Here is a 14114-nt window from a genome sequence, read left to right on the forward strand (position 1 = left end):
AATCCCAGAGGGCCGTCAGGGGGCGAGAAGCCTCCCCTAACCAGTCCTCCATACAATTTCAGAAACCCGATGCAGCCCTCAGGCCAAAAATTTTGCCCGCCCCTGCTCTAGCTAGTAACATTTGCATTGCAAAAAGTTAAATTGAATGGGCAACCTGGCTTTTACTAGTACTTTTTGTTGTTTTAAAAGTGGAATATTTAAAGACACCAAAATTACCTACAAGTATAGATTGGCACTTCCAACTTGTTTGTTTTCTACAGTTTCGCTGCTGTGTAATATTACTTGCATAACAGAAAACTCATATTTTAGAATATAATCTCTCTTGGTTTCAAATTCTATCAGACTCCAAATTGACAAAGCTGCTTATGATTTGTAGTCTTTCAAAGATAAATGCCACCAGTATACAGATACTTCCTGTTTTGTCCATGACCGGGGCCGGTGCTTCCATTTAGGCGACCTAGGCAGTCGCCTAGGACGCCAGGATTTGGGGAGGTGGCATTTTGCTGCCCGTGGCAGCAATTCAGCGGCAGGGGGTCCTGCCGCGCTCTGGGTCTTCGGCAGCAATTCTGCAGCGGGTCCTTCACTCGCTCCAGGACTCACCGCCGAAGTGCCCCGAAGACAGGGAGTGTGAAAGGCCCCCCCCCTGCAGAATTGCCACCAACGACCGGGAGCGCGGAAGGACCCCCACCTAGGGTGCCAAAAACCCTGGCGCCGCTGCTGTCCATGACCTAACCCAAAAGCAGATTTTGGCTTCAATTCACCAAAACTCTTATACATGTGGTTAAGGCTATCCTTAGTCAACAAGCATTTAACCATGTGTTTAAGTCTCATTAAAGTCAGTAGGACTTAAGCAGATGCTTAAGTGCTTTACTAAATGGAGATGGTTCGCTAAATCAGGCATTAGATTTTAAACTGGACTGAGAACCTTCTACTACTAAAAGAAACAAAAGACCCCAGTGAATGCATTAATTTCACTTCACAGTGTCTTTCAGTAAAAGGCTTCCTGGAATCTAGTCTCCGTATCATCACTAAATTGCTGGATGACCTTGAGCAAATCACTTACAGCCTAATCCAACTCCCACTGACTCCAATGGGAGCTGAATTAGCTCTTAATCTCTGTAGGTCAGTTTCTCTCCCTAAAGATGTGCACAGTAGTATGTACCCCTTACAGGGGTGTGGTGAGGCTTTCATTAATGCTTCTAAAGCACCCTGGCTCAAAAAGGCACCAACTAGATAACCAGTCCAGGCTCATTATTCTAAATTGCTACATATATGCTAAGAATTTGTAGCACTGCTGCAGCTCTCAATTGATGCAGGCCAGCATTCTGTATGTGGAAATGTGTGCCTCACACAACTAAAACACAAAACTGTAGGGACTAAATTTCCAGAAGTGACTAGCGGTTTTGGGTGCTCCAACATGAGCTACCTGAAGTGGGCCTGATTTTAAGAAAGGGCAGAGCACCCACACTTCGACAACTGGGAACTCTGAAGTGTCAAGAGGGCACTCAAAAACTGAGGTATCCCAGATCACTAGTCAATCACTCTTGAAAATGTAGGCCTCTATTAATATAAAAAAGTTTGACTTAACGCCCCCAAATAAAGTCACATTAAAATCAGGTTTGGAGTAGTTATTTGTGAGAACATTTTCAACATGCGGTTCTGTTACCAACCGCATCCGGGGCTTGTTGGAACTCAAAAAGAAGCACTAAATCTTACATGTTTATAGCACATTTCATCCTTAGAACCCCTAAGGGCTTTATAAACTTGAACAAACTATACACAAGGATCATGTCCATTAGCCACCAAAGTGCAGACACTTCTAGAGTGACACGTAGCAAATGTGCAGCAAAGAGTTTAGAAAAAAGTGATGATGAATACTGTATCCAACAGAGGCTACAAGGACAATTTAGGTCAGAAGAATGTAATCTCCTGAGTTAAAGTTTGGCCAGGACACCATGTTTAAACACCCCTGGAACTTGCCAACAGTTCCAGAAGAAATTTAGTGATTGCAGGACTTTGGTTTTATGTCTCACACAGAACACAGCATCTTCAGAAGCAGGTTATCCTCAATACAGCGCTGGGGCTCTGGTTCAGTACTGACTAGAGGGAGGAGTGCCACCTACTGAATCTTTCTAACACCATTTTAAGGGCATCAGAACACTGGATGAAATTTACATACTTATGAACTGTAAGCATCCCCTTAAGGTACCTTATTGGCTATCCTCAGAATCTTCCTATTTTGTTAGTCTAAATCAGATCCTTACCCTTAATGTAACAGAGCTCTTTGCACTTTTGTGTACTGGTGCTTCCAGTATCCTCTAATAAAACTTAAGTGGGATAACTCAGAAGATTTTCCCTTCCTTCCTCCCGCCCCCCAAGTACAGTGCTTTGGAATCGGAGGTCAGACTTCGGTTTGAAAAGACACTTCTCCCTGAACTTTCATATCCAAGTATCCTCTTCATTTTTGGAAAGGTTGTCAGTGCTCAGATGACCCCTTCTGTAAAAGGCAGAGAGGAACACAGGTGAAGAGATTTCTATTTTTCCCTGCTGGCTGTTATTTTAGTAGCTAAACTTATCGGTTAAAATTTAGCAACCTTGAATAATAAAGAGAGAGAAGGTGAGAACTACTAGCAAGCTATGTTTGTTATAATGTCTTGACCAAATTTCCACATCTGGTATTTTAAGGAGAAACAGCAAAGACCTATTAAATAATGATACATGGAGATATACCTATCTAAACCCTGAAAGGTCATTGAGTCCAGCCCCTTGCCTTCACTAGCAGGGCCATCTATGGATTTTGCCCCAGATCCCTAAATAGCCCCCTCAAGGACTGAACTCACAAACCTGGGTTTAGCAGGCTAATGCTCAAACCACTGAGCTATCCTTCCCCCCTCCCCCCCAATTATGTTATATTACCTAATCCATCATCCAGATAGGGGGGGATTGTTCTACAGTATATTTTAATTACTTAATATTGTCTTAAATATGCTAAATGATGACTGAAGGTTTACTCCCCTCACCCTTGATATTTGACCTATTTTTTTTTTTAATTGGACCAGGAGTCTTCCAGGAAGAAAAGAAAAGGAAAAGAAGATATGAATGAATGTAAAAAACATGCAGAACAAATGCTTAACCTCACCCTACCACAAGATTTCAGACCTTCTTTACACACCAGAAAGAAAAAAAAAGGTCACATTTTTCCCATTTGCAGATAGCTAAGGAGAATATAATTAAAAATGACCTAAGAAATATCCTCTTCTGGTTTCTGCTGGGTACAATATTCTCCATGTCCAAGCTTAAACTTTAGTATAATGGTGCTGTGCTATGCTTCACCCATGGAAGGCCAGTGGATTATGTGATTTCTGTGCATTATTTTGTATCATTTAAATTTGCAGATAACTTTGGGAAACAAAACAGAAGTAATCTCTTACAAAGACACCCTAGATACACAAGCAGCAAAGAGTCCTGTGGCACCTTATAGACTAAAAGACTTTTGGAGCATGAGCTTTCATGGTGTGGCAAAGTACCTGCTTCTCCTCTGCTGGTTCAGTCCCTTGTTGCCTTGGAGCCACAGGCTTGGGCAAAGCAAAAATCCTTCCCAGTCACACAGGGTCTGCTGATCCTTTCTCAGTCAGTCCCTTGCTCTGTTTTTCTCTCCTTCTGGGGAGAGTGCAATCTTCCTTGCAGGAAGAGTTTCAGTGTCCTGCAGCAGCAGCAGCAGCAGCAGCAGCAGCAGCAGCAGCAGCAGCAGCAGCAGCAGCAGCAGCAGCAGCAGCAGCAGCAGCAGCTCCTCCCCCCCCCCACCCCACCCCACCCCACTTCCCTGCCAGGGAGGGTTTAAAAAGGTCCCCAGCAATTGGGGCCAGCTGAAGCTAATTAGTCCCCTGGTAACCCCTGTTCCAGCTGAACCTTATTTTTCCATGGCTATCTCCACTCAATGGATAGGGAGAGGCCTTTTAACCCATCTGGGACTAATTACTACCCCTCTCCTGGAAGCTAATTGTCCTGAGTTTGCCACAGTGGGTAAATACCCACTTTGTCAGATGCATGCACAAGGACTCTGCATCAAAGCTAAGATACTAGAACAGTAGTTCTCAAACTTCTGTATTGGAGATTCCTTTCACATAACAAGCCTCTGAGTGTGACCCCCCTTATACATTAAAAACACTTTAAAATATATTTAACACCATTATAAATGCTGGAGGCAAAGCGGGGTTTGGAATAGAGGCTGATGGCTCTGACCCCAAGTTTGAGAACGCCTGTACTAGAAAAATGTAATGTTCTGCTAATTTACAGAATTTAAAAAACGTAAAACAAACCCAAAACTATGATAGTAGTTAATAATTTCCCCCACCCTGAATCTTGGAATCCTGTAAGAGAGGCTGCTCTGATATTATTGCACTTTGCTGCTGAGTCAAACCTACCTTAACAGCTCGAGTGCAAATTCAGTTTCTTTTCGACTTTTTTCAGTGATTGGGTAGAAGAGGAGTATGGATAAGCCTATAACAATGAGAATAGCAGGGACTGCTCCAATCAGGATTTTCAGTGTGAGGATCACAGTGCTGGATTGCCTGCACATCCCTGGTTTATAACCGGCAAACCTATGAAAACACACATACGGATACTGCTGTTATTCCCCTACCTAACAGGCACTTGGTCACATTCTCCTGCCCTTCCACCACCAACTGAACGGCTGCTCCAATTTCTTCTTACACTTCCTCTTTTTATATCTTATCTGCTCCCTTTGGTAGGAGGGGAGTCAATCCTACAGCTACCAACATGAAATTTGTCACTGATTTCAATGGGAGCGGGTTTCAGCCCTTTCCCCACCTTTCTTCCACTCCTTGTCTTTGTGCCTTCTCTGAAATAATTTCATTACCTTTATGCAGTCAAAGCATGGAATTACATGCTGTTCTTACTACTGTACAGACTTAATTATTAACAAAGAGGGACAACAGTGAAATGAAGTCCTATATAGCTAGGCTTGGAAGGATTAGATTTTTATTGATAAATGTCAATTTCACTGTACACACACAAACTGAGGAAAAAATATTTCCATTGACAATAATCAAAATGTACACAGAGGCAAAGTAAGAAAAAATGCTCCTTGAGAACTTAGTAGAGTTTGATTTAAGGAGATCTATTTTGTATATTTTGACGTGAAGTTGACAATTTGTGTTTTAATGGTTATAAAGCTTTAGCTTTTTGAATCTCAACATCTATTGTTATTAAATAATTGTCTGATCTCCCCCCATAATTTCCCACAACTGTGAACATTTAAATAGATAAAAATAAAATAAAAATTTAAAACTCATAATTTTGTGCCATTGTGAAAATTTAAATAGATAAAAATTGAAAAAATGCTTAAAATAAATATTGATCTTATCCATCAGAATTATAAAAAAATAAAAATTGATTTCTGCCAAGTCTCTATATAGAGGAGCTTGTCTGATAAGTGAATCCTATCCCTACTCAACAAAACTCTTAAGCACGTGCTCAACTTTAAACGAAGGTGAGTAGCGCCACTGGCATCAACAGAAGTTCTTACCTCCTTAAAGCTAAGGACGTGCTTCAGAGCTTTGCTGAACAGGGAAAGGATTGCTCTTATGCTTAAAGTTAAGCATGTAATTATGTGATAGGCTCAATCAGGGCCAGAGGTGTGCATAGTATTACAATTACTGATGCCCTGAGCTGTTCAGTGCCAACTTGTAGAATTATTCTGTTTCATCCTGAACATGCACCTATGAAAAATTATTACCCATATTCCATCAAATTGCCTCCTATCCTCTCCCATAAATGTCAGCTCTGGACTCCAGCAGATGGTAAACTGCTGGGAGCTCGCTAACTGAAGTGAAGTAGCGTTAATCAGTTAACAGTAATTCTGTTAGTTATGAGCTCTCCGTACGTAGTCACTAAAACACAGAGACTTGTTTTCCTGAGGCAAAAAAAGCACTGCAGCATCTGCTGCAAATTCATAACAGCTTGATGACAGATAAGAACTGACATGTGGTTCGCAGTGCAGTCTACATGGGAGCTACCACATCCCAACTTCTTCTCATTTTGGTTCTCCAGTCTTAAACTGGAGTAGCAGTCGCAGAAGACACAGTTAAATCACAACTGTCAATGGGGACTTGATCTCCTGCTTTACATAACGTGACCTCTATGGTGCAAAGTCAAGGTCAGCGTGGAGGGGAGGTACTGTAGGGTCACAGAACTCCTCTTTTCAAGAACATTTCAGAAATATCAGGTTAATTACACTGGCTCTACCAATCTATTTGAAAAAAGTGACTTGTGACATTAATCTGGCTGATTGAAATTTTTCCATTGGACATTGGGGTTTCAATGACATGAAAACTTTAAAAGGCATGGTCTGCTTTTCCTAGAAAAAAATGCTATTTTTCGTTCAAAATAAAATAAAATCTAAACAGACTAGACAAATAGTGGGAGGGGAAACAGAGGGCCAAAGAATTGACTTGCTCAGGGTCAACCTAGGAAGGTGGTTGAATCTACATCCTTAGAGGTTTTTAAGGCCTGTCACAAAGACCTTCTGAGGTCTCTTCCAACCTTAATATTCTATTATTCTATAACAAGACACCTTGAGACAGAACTGAGAACAGAACCCAGGTCTCCTGACTCTTAGTGCCCAAACCACTAAGTCCATGCGGCTACCTAAAGAAAGCAATCTAAAACCAAACAGTTCTTAACAGGCCACCAGGTGTCCTGGTGACCAGAAGTCTGACCTGTCAGATAACAATTTTGTGTTTAGGATTCGGCCATTACAAATTCAAGCTGGCAACCAGACTGTCTTTGAGCTCCCTCCTTTTGTGAATGGTGAGAAGGCAATTACCACACAGCACCTCAGAGCCCTTTAATACAGCAACTAAGTGGATATAAAACATCACTTACTCCAGGCTTGCTGCAGAAATTCCTAATCCAACCCCAGCCGACATCTTAGTAAAGAAGACATATGAAGAATAAAAGATGGTTTCAGGTCCCTTTGCATGAGGATTCAGCAGGCGAAAATGATCAACTACATCAGGCAACATTGACCTGCAGACCAGCAAGAGAAGAGGCGTATAAAAGTCTCAAGCAGAAGTTTCTGAGTCTCTTTACCATAGAGTTTACAGGGTCTTTTTTCTTGAAGGTTTGATTTGTGGAATTAATTGTGCAAACGAGATCATTTATTTTTGACATGATATTTAGGCTGAGAATTACAAACAGAGAAAGTCAGATGGCAAATGCATCTGACGAAGTGGGTATTCACCCACGAAAACTCATGCTCCAAAACGTCTGTTAGTCTATAAGGTGCCACAGGACTCTTTGCTGCTTTTACAGATCCAGACTAACACGGCTACCCCTCTGATACTCAGATGGCAAAGAACACCGAAACAGAAAAGAAGGTGTTAACTCTGCACTGCTAGATCAACAGACAAAAATTAGTAACGGTAGGGGCTTTGTCATTTAAATGTAAAGTGGGCAGTGGAGGTTGGAATTTGGTTTTGCAAACCCTCATTGGTTCAACTGAGTGGGTAGAATATTTTACCCAGGGAATGTCAACATTTGCTGACTGAGCTGGAACATTTTTGAGGGAGGCACTTGTTAAAACATTTGGAGCACACTGCTGGGTAATTTAACTGCTAAGCAGAAAAACTTCTTTCAGAAATGAGTTTGAGGACGTTTTGATTTACCACTTCTGCAGGGAGCTAGTCAAATAGGTTATACTGATTGACAGGAGGACAAAAAGTTTTAATAGGAAATGCATGACAACAACAACAGTTCACAAGGTTGTAATCTAGTAAGAGAACAAAACCCCAAGGTAGAATTTTATTCACATTGCATGGTTACAATATTTACCTCTTTTTTAAAGTAATAGAAATGGATGATTTAGTTGGGGATTGGTCCTGCTTTGAGCAGGGGGTTGGACTAGATGACCTCCTGAGGTCCCTTCCAACCCAGATATTCCATAATTCTATGATAATAGAAAGGTACAAAAATATCTGAGTTAGATATTGGGTGACTGTGAATCTAAGAGAAGCCCTATCATGTAACTAACTAGAGTGCATTAACAAAGCAGCAGTGTTAGGACACTAAAAGGGCCTATTATCCCACTGATGCAGAGGATTTACAATTGCTGACCTAAAGTCAAAGCCCTGAAATACCCATGAGTCAGCACCTATGCCTGCCCCTATAGCACACTCCTCCATTTGCTCTCCATCATAGGGCTGCTTTGTAGGGATCTACAACTTGGTGCAGGCTGCCTATGCTACATTCTTAATTGTTTAGTATTAATTGATTTGTATGCAATTTCCAATATAAACTCTAGAGTATTATTAAAAACTAAGTCTGAACAACTGATTGATTTACTATTCTTAGGGGTTCTAGACACATGTAAGGTTACTAATTAATTTACGAATATTTTCAGAGAGCATTTACATTTACACATATGTACACATGTACCAGACATTAACAGTTGACACATGACACTGATTACAACATAGTTATCACAGATCTCTCCGAGTCTAAATCTAATGGAAAACTCTGATTTCTCAGATACCACTGGGTGGTAACTGTTGCCAAATTCTGAGTGTTTACATGCTGAACTCCACCCAGTACATACACACTTCAAACATAAGATTTGCCTACCATGGCAACAGCAAAGATGATGCAATACTGAGACCAGAGACAAAGGCCACCACATAAGCCAAAACCAGATTTGGGATTGTAACCAGCATGACCGCAAAAGGAATCATCCACTAAGAGAGGGAAAGAAGAACAAGAAAAATGGTAGTTAAGGTATTTGAAAAGTATATGGCATACAATGGAAAATATATTTTTTCACACAGAAGAGGTAGCATTGTGAAACAGCAGTTTATATATTGCTATGGTCCAACAAAGCTTAAAGTGTCAGTGTTGTGACAGAACGATGCTCTCACAAAGTCCTAGTTCATTACTTAGCTTAGCAAAAGGGAGGAAGTGACTAGAGCTCTGCAGCAGGACTGGGATCCCACAGGTCCTGCAGGACCTACTGCCATAATAGTGGGAGTGGGTAAAATGTACTTTGCTATGGGTGGGAATGGGTGGGCAAAATCCCAGACTGGTAATTGGTGGGAAAATACAATCTTTTTTTAAATAAAGGTTTTAATACTTAAATTTAAGTGAGGGGTAGAAAGAGATTTGATGTCTACTATAACAAGAGTTAAAGTATTGTTTACATGGTTTAAGCAAGATTTATGGTTTTTTAGTGGTAAAAATTGTGTCTGAATTCTTTTGTTTAATATATATATTAAACAACTGTTTAAAAAATCTCTCTCTCTTGCGGGATTTGCGGAGTCTAAGATTTCTGTGGGTGGGAGCAGCATAAAAATGCAAGAAACAATGAAGGTGTGGGTGGGAGTGGTAGTGGGTATTGCACAGCAAGACAGGAGCGAGATTAAAAAAAAATAGTCCTGCGCAGGGCTCTAGAAGTGACAATATTTTAGAACAGAACAAGTCAGCCAATGCTGCCATCTCCACTTTATTTTCAACAACAGGAACACTTCCAGTACAGCCCAGGCACTCCAAGGGGTTTTGAGTCATGTCTGGATTTAAAATAACCCATTTCACAGATGAAATCAATTACTGATTTACAAGGAGTTATGGCACATTTTGGTCTTCAGTGACTTTTTAAAAAACCTGGATACTAAGTATAAATAACGAACATTAGGGAGGCAATATGGTCTAGTGGCTAGCAGCAGTAGGACAATTTATCCCACCACCTTCCTCATGTCTGTCACTGACTCGCATTATAACCTTGGGTAAATCATGAAGGCCCACATTTCCAGAATTGGAAATCTAAATTTGGATGACCTGGATTTGATTTTCAGCAATGCTTAGCATCTTCGCTTCCATTTGGAACAATGGGCTAATAAGGGGTAGAGACTCCCTCATTTAAAATGTGGACTCAATAGCCATGCTCCCCAGTTGTCCCTGCATTCCATACCAGTCCTGTGATATCACCTCACGTTCTTGCAAATAACTGACACAGTACATCACAAAGCACAAAGCTGAGGTCTGCAGGAAATGTAATTTATGTTAAATAACAAACACTTAAAGCTTCTTGGGTTTGTGTTGCTCATTTTGATTCTCTGCACCATATTTGAGGCTTGGGGAGCCTAAGGGCATGAGCAGAGACTTCAGTGAGGGTGCTTCTACTTTGTGCTTGCTATTTCTTTTGCAAGGAAAGTGGTGATCTTGGACATCTTGCCTGCTGGGGTCTAATCCATTTAAACAGGGGACACTTGTCTTACATTTTAAATGCAGTTCCCATCCAAGGAACAGGCATTTGTTGGTAAACCCAAAGAAGTAGCAAACCACCTTCCGAGACTACAAGTTCCCAGCATAAACAGCCTTTGCATTAGCCTACAATGCTTGTAGCACAATCATTACTTCACCACAAGAGAGCACTCCAGCAATACAAGATCACACATTGCCTGCAAACAATTTGACGATTAACTCTGTGCTCAATGTTGTGTGCCCACTGGAGCCAGAGCATCCAGAGAGGTTTTTAAATCAATAATAATACTGATTTAAAATTGATTTTTCTAGTGAGGAAGGAGCATGACCCAGGACAGGCAGAACTGAAATGGTAATTCTCAAAAGCATCTCTTGTGGGAGCAGAGCTCTCTTAAGCTGCAGAAAAAAATCACTGCAATAAGCATCCCATGCATCTCATTTTTTTCTATTTCTAAAACAAAAGTACCTTTAAATCCTTAGGTGATCACACTCCCCCTCTCACCTGACCCACCAGGAGCAGTATCAGCAATATTCTATTGTCAGATCATGCCTCCCACCCAGAAGAACTTCACAAACTATTGACAAGCAGCACTATGGAAATGGAGCCACCTGTGGCCGAATGGCAGTAACCTGCACAGCACAGTAGGGCAGAGGGAAGGGAAGTTTTGGCCAAGAATGTTGGGGCAATCCTTTACAGAAAGAACTGCATGAGATCTTTAACACCCATGTGGAGCAGAAATGGCCTCCATTTTTAAAAACTCTACCCAAAAAACTACACACCACACAATCTCTTTACCCTAGATGGACAAAGGGCTGGGCTGACTCTAGTGAGGTTTGAACCTATAATTCCAGGAAATTTAGATATTACAGACCTGGTGTTTAGACCACTAAGCCACCCCCTCCAACCAATTTAAATCTGAGGAGGAATGGTAAAAAAGGAGTTTATGTCCATCATCTAGAATACAAAAACTATACTATAATGCTGAGTCTATACAGGTGCTCGTTTTTTCAGGTAACCATCCCATTTTCAAATCTCCTCAGAGAAGTCCCTCTTCCCTTCACCCTGAAGGGCACTGAAATTATGGAAGGAAAACCACCTCTCTTCAGATTTTTTTTCAGAACCTTCTACAGTGACAGAAATACAGTTGCAATTAATAAGGCAATTCTGCTTTCACAGTGACGGTGAGCAGATATAAGAGCTACAGGTTCTCTTGAGCTTACAGCGAAGGAAACCTTTGGGATGCACTGCCAGACAAGAGACTTTCACTGAGCAAACAGGAAGTACTCATGCCATACGAGGGTGTGTCTACATGGCAAAAAAGGTGCTTTCTTCAATCCAGCTCCCTCAGTCAACAACACAACTAGATAACACAATGGTAAAAGTGCTAGACCATGATTTGTTTGTGTTGAGGGGGCTTTCCAATAATGGTAAACTGACTTGATTGAGCCAACTTGACTGAAGAAAGCACTTTTCTTTGCTGCACAGACAGTGCCTAGGAGGTAACTCTGTTCCCTTGAGATCCATCTCAGCTTCTGCTAATTGCCTTTGCTAGTCAGAAGCAGGGATGGTCCTGAACTGTGAACTTCAGATGCATATTTAAAAGCATCCAAAGATCAGAGGTATTTGAAGCCAGTGTTTTGCTTTCAGCCCATCTCCAATTCATCAGACGTCCCTGCAATATATAGATTTTAGCTTCAACAAATTGCTGCTATTAGTTACACCAACAGCTACCACCAGCTGTGAAGTGTTTGAGGTTATTAAAAATGTTGTAACGCTTAAAAAGCTAGATTCAGGGGAGAAATGCAGCCAGTGCCAAGGCTCATCGACAGGCAGAGTTTTACATAAAGCTCCCAGTTTCTTCCTTGCCTCCTTCCTAGGGACTTGAAGTGCCTCAGCCTGTATGATGCGTCCAGGCTGAAAGCTCAAGTTGAGCTCCAGAGTGAGGAGTCAAAAAATCAGCAAAAGCTCAGGCAGGCATCTTGGCTCTGCTTTGGGAAGCTGTGACCGTTAAATTAGGCTTCTTTCCTCTGGGATTGCTAAGATGATAGCAGCTCGTTTATTTATTTTACTTTGTGGACACTTGCAGGAAGAGGGAAACCCAAGGTTGCAGGAAGCCCATCCTTTCGGTTCAAAGGAGTTCGTGCTAGATCTGCCCCCAATTCAGTTCACTGGGGTTTCACTAATCCCTTCCCTATGACTGAGTTAGTCAGCTGAAACCAACAAATCTGGCCAAGCTAAATCTCAGATAACAGTCCTTGAACATAGGGCAGTTCAGATCTGAATCTGAAACTCTGTGCTCAGGTTCATCTCTGTGAGACAGATACAAAGTGGAACTTTGGGTCAAGTTTGCATCTCGTCTTCACTCACTAACCCATCTCTTGGAAAATTTCTTTTAAAAACTTGGCGTTTGCCTGAAAAGATGGTTACTCACCTTTGTAACTGTTGTTCTTCGAGATGTGTTGCTCATATCCATTCCAGTTAGGTGTGTGCGCCGCGCGTGCACGTTCGTCGGAAACTTTTTACCCTAGCAACTCCAGTAGGCTGGCAGGTCACCCCCTAGAGTGGCGCCGCCATGGCGCTTGGTATATACCCCTGCTGGCCCACCCGCTCCTCAGTTCCTTCTTGCCGGCTACTCCGACAGTGGAGAAGGAGGGCGAGTGTGGAATGGATATGAGCAACACATCTCGAAGAACAACAGTTACAAAGGTGAGTAACCGTCTTTTCTTCTTTGAGTGATTGCTCATATCCATTCCAGTTAGGTGAATCCCAAGCCTTACCTAGGCGGTGGGGTCGGAGTGAGAAGTCGCGGCCTGGAGCACTGCAGAGCCGAAGACCGTGTCATCTCTGGACTGCTGGACCAGGGCGTAATGAGAAGCAAAGGTGTGGACCGATGACCAGGTCGCTGCCCGACAGATCTCTTGGATGGGCACGCGGGCGAGGAAAGCCAGCGACGACACCTGCGCCCTGGTAGAGTGCGCAGTCACACGGCCCGTAGGGACGTGAGCCAAGTCATAGCAGGTCCTGATACAGGACATCACCCACGAGGATAACCTCTGCGAGGAAATGGGAAGCCCCTTAATGTGGTCCACTACTGCCACGAAAAGCTGGGGGGATTTGCGGAACGGTTTGGTTCTGTCCACATAAAACGCGAGAGCCCGACAGACATCAAGCGAGTGGAGTTGTTGCTCCCTGCGTGACGAATGAGGCTTCGGGAAAAAGACGGGGAGGAAGATCTCCTGGTTGACGTGAAAGGCTCAGACCACCTTGGGGAGAAAGGCAGGGTGCAGTTTCAGCTGTACCTTACCTTTATGGAAGACCGTATATGGGGGATCTACCGTGAGGGCCCGGAGTTCCGACACCTGTCTAGCTGAGGTGATGGCCACTAGAAAGGCAGTCTTCCAGGAAAGATAGAGCAGGGAACAAGTCGCTAACAGCTCAAAGGGAGGCCCCATGAGTCGAGCCAGAACCAGGTTGAGATCCCAGGTAGGGGCAGGGGCTCGGACGTTGCGGTAAAGACGTTCTAGTCCCTTCAGGAATCTAGTCACCATCGGGTGAGAGAAAACCGAGCGGCCATCCCCACCGGATGAAAGGTGGAGATAGCCGCCAGGTGAACCTGAAGGGACGATATCGCCAGGCCCTGTTGCTTGAGGGACCAAATATAATCCAAAATATTGGCAACAGAAACTTCCATAGGGAGGAAACCCCTCTCGGTGCACCAACAGGAGAAACGCTTCCACTTGGCCGAGTACGTCGCTGTGGTGGAAGGCTTCCTGCTGCCCAGGAGTACCTCACGTACCGGGGTAGAGCAGCGTAATTCGGATTTGGTCAGCCACGCAGGAGC

General features: G+C 42.8%; 1 protein-coding gene across 6 annotated transcripts in view; it reads right to left on the reverse strand.

Moving 5' to 3' along the window:
- Positions 1-560: 560 nt before the first annotated feature.
- MFSD2B (major facilitator superfamily domain containing 2B) overlaps positions 561-14114 on the reverse strand; it is a 64642-nt gene continuing 51088 nt past the window's right edge. Inside the window, exons 11-14 of one of the 6 annotated variants that reach the window (XM_030555334.1) lie at positions 8644-8753; positions 6907-7050; positions 4425-4601; positions 561-2497 (exon numbers count right to left, since the gene is read on the reverse strand). In XM_030555334.1, the coding sequence (XP_030411194.1) occupies positions 2440-2497; positions 4425-4601; positions 6907-7050; positions 8644-8753 (489 nt within the window). In that variant the 3' untranslated portion in view covers positions 561-2439. The remainder of the gene's footprint in view (positions 2498-4424; positions 4602-6906; positions 7051-8643; positions 8754-14114) is intronic. The other 5 variants (XM_030555332.1, XM_030555335.1, XM_030555330.1 and 2 more) reach the window with 5 other exon arrangements.

The sequence above is a fragment of the Gopherus evgoodei genome, chromosome 3, assembly GCF_007399415.2.
Source record: "Gopherus evgoodei ecotype Sinaloan lineage chromosome 3, rGopEvg1_v1.p, whole genome shotgun sequence".
NCBI classification, from domain to species: domain Eukaryota; kingdom Metazoa; phylum Chordata; order Testudines; family Testudinidae; genus Gopherus; species Gopherus evgoodei.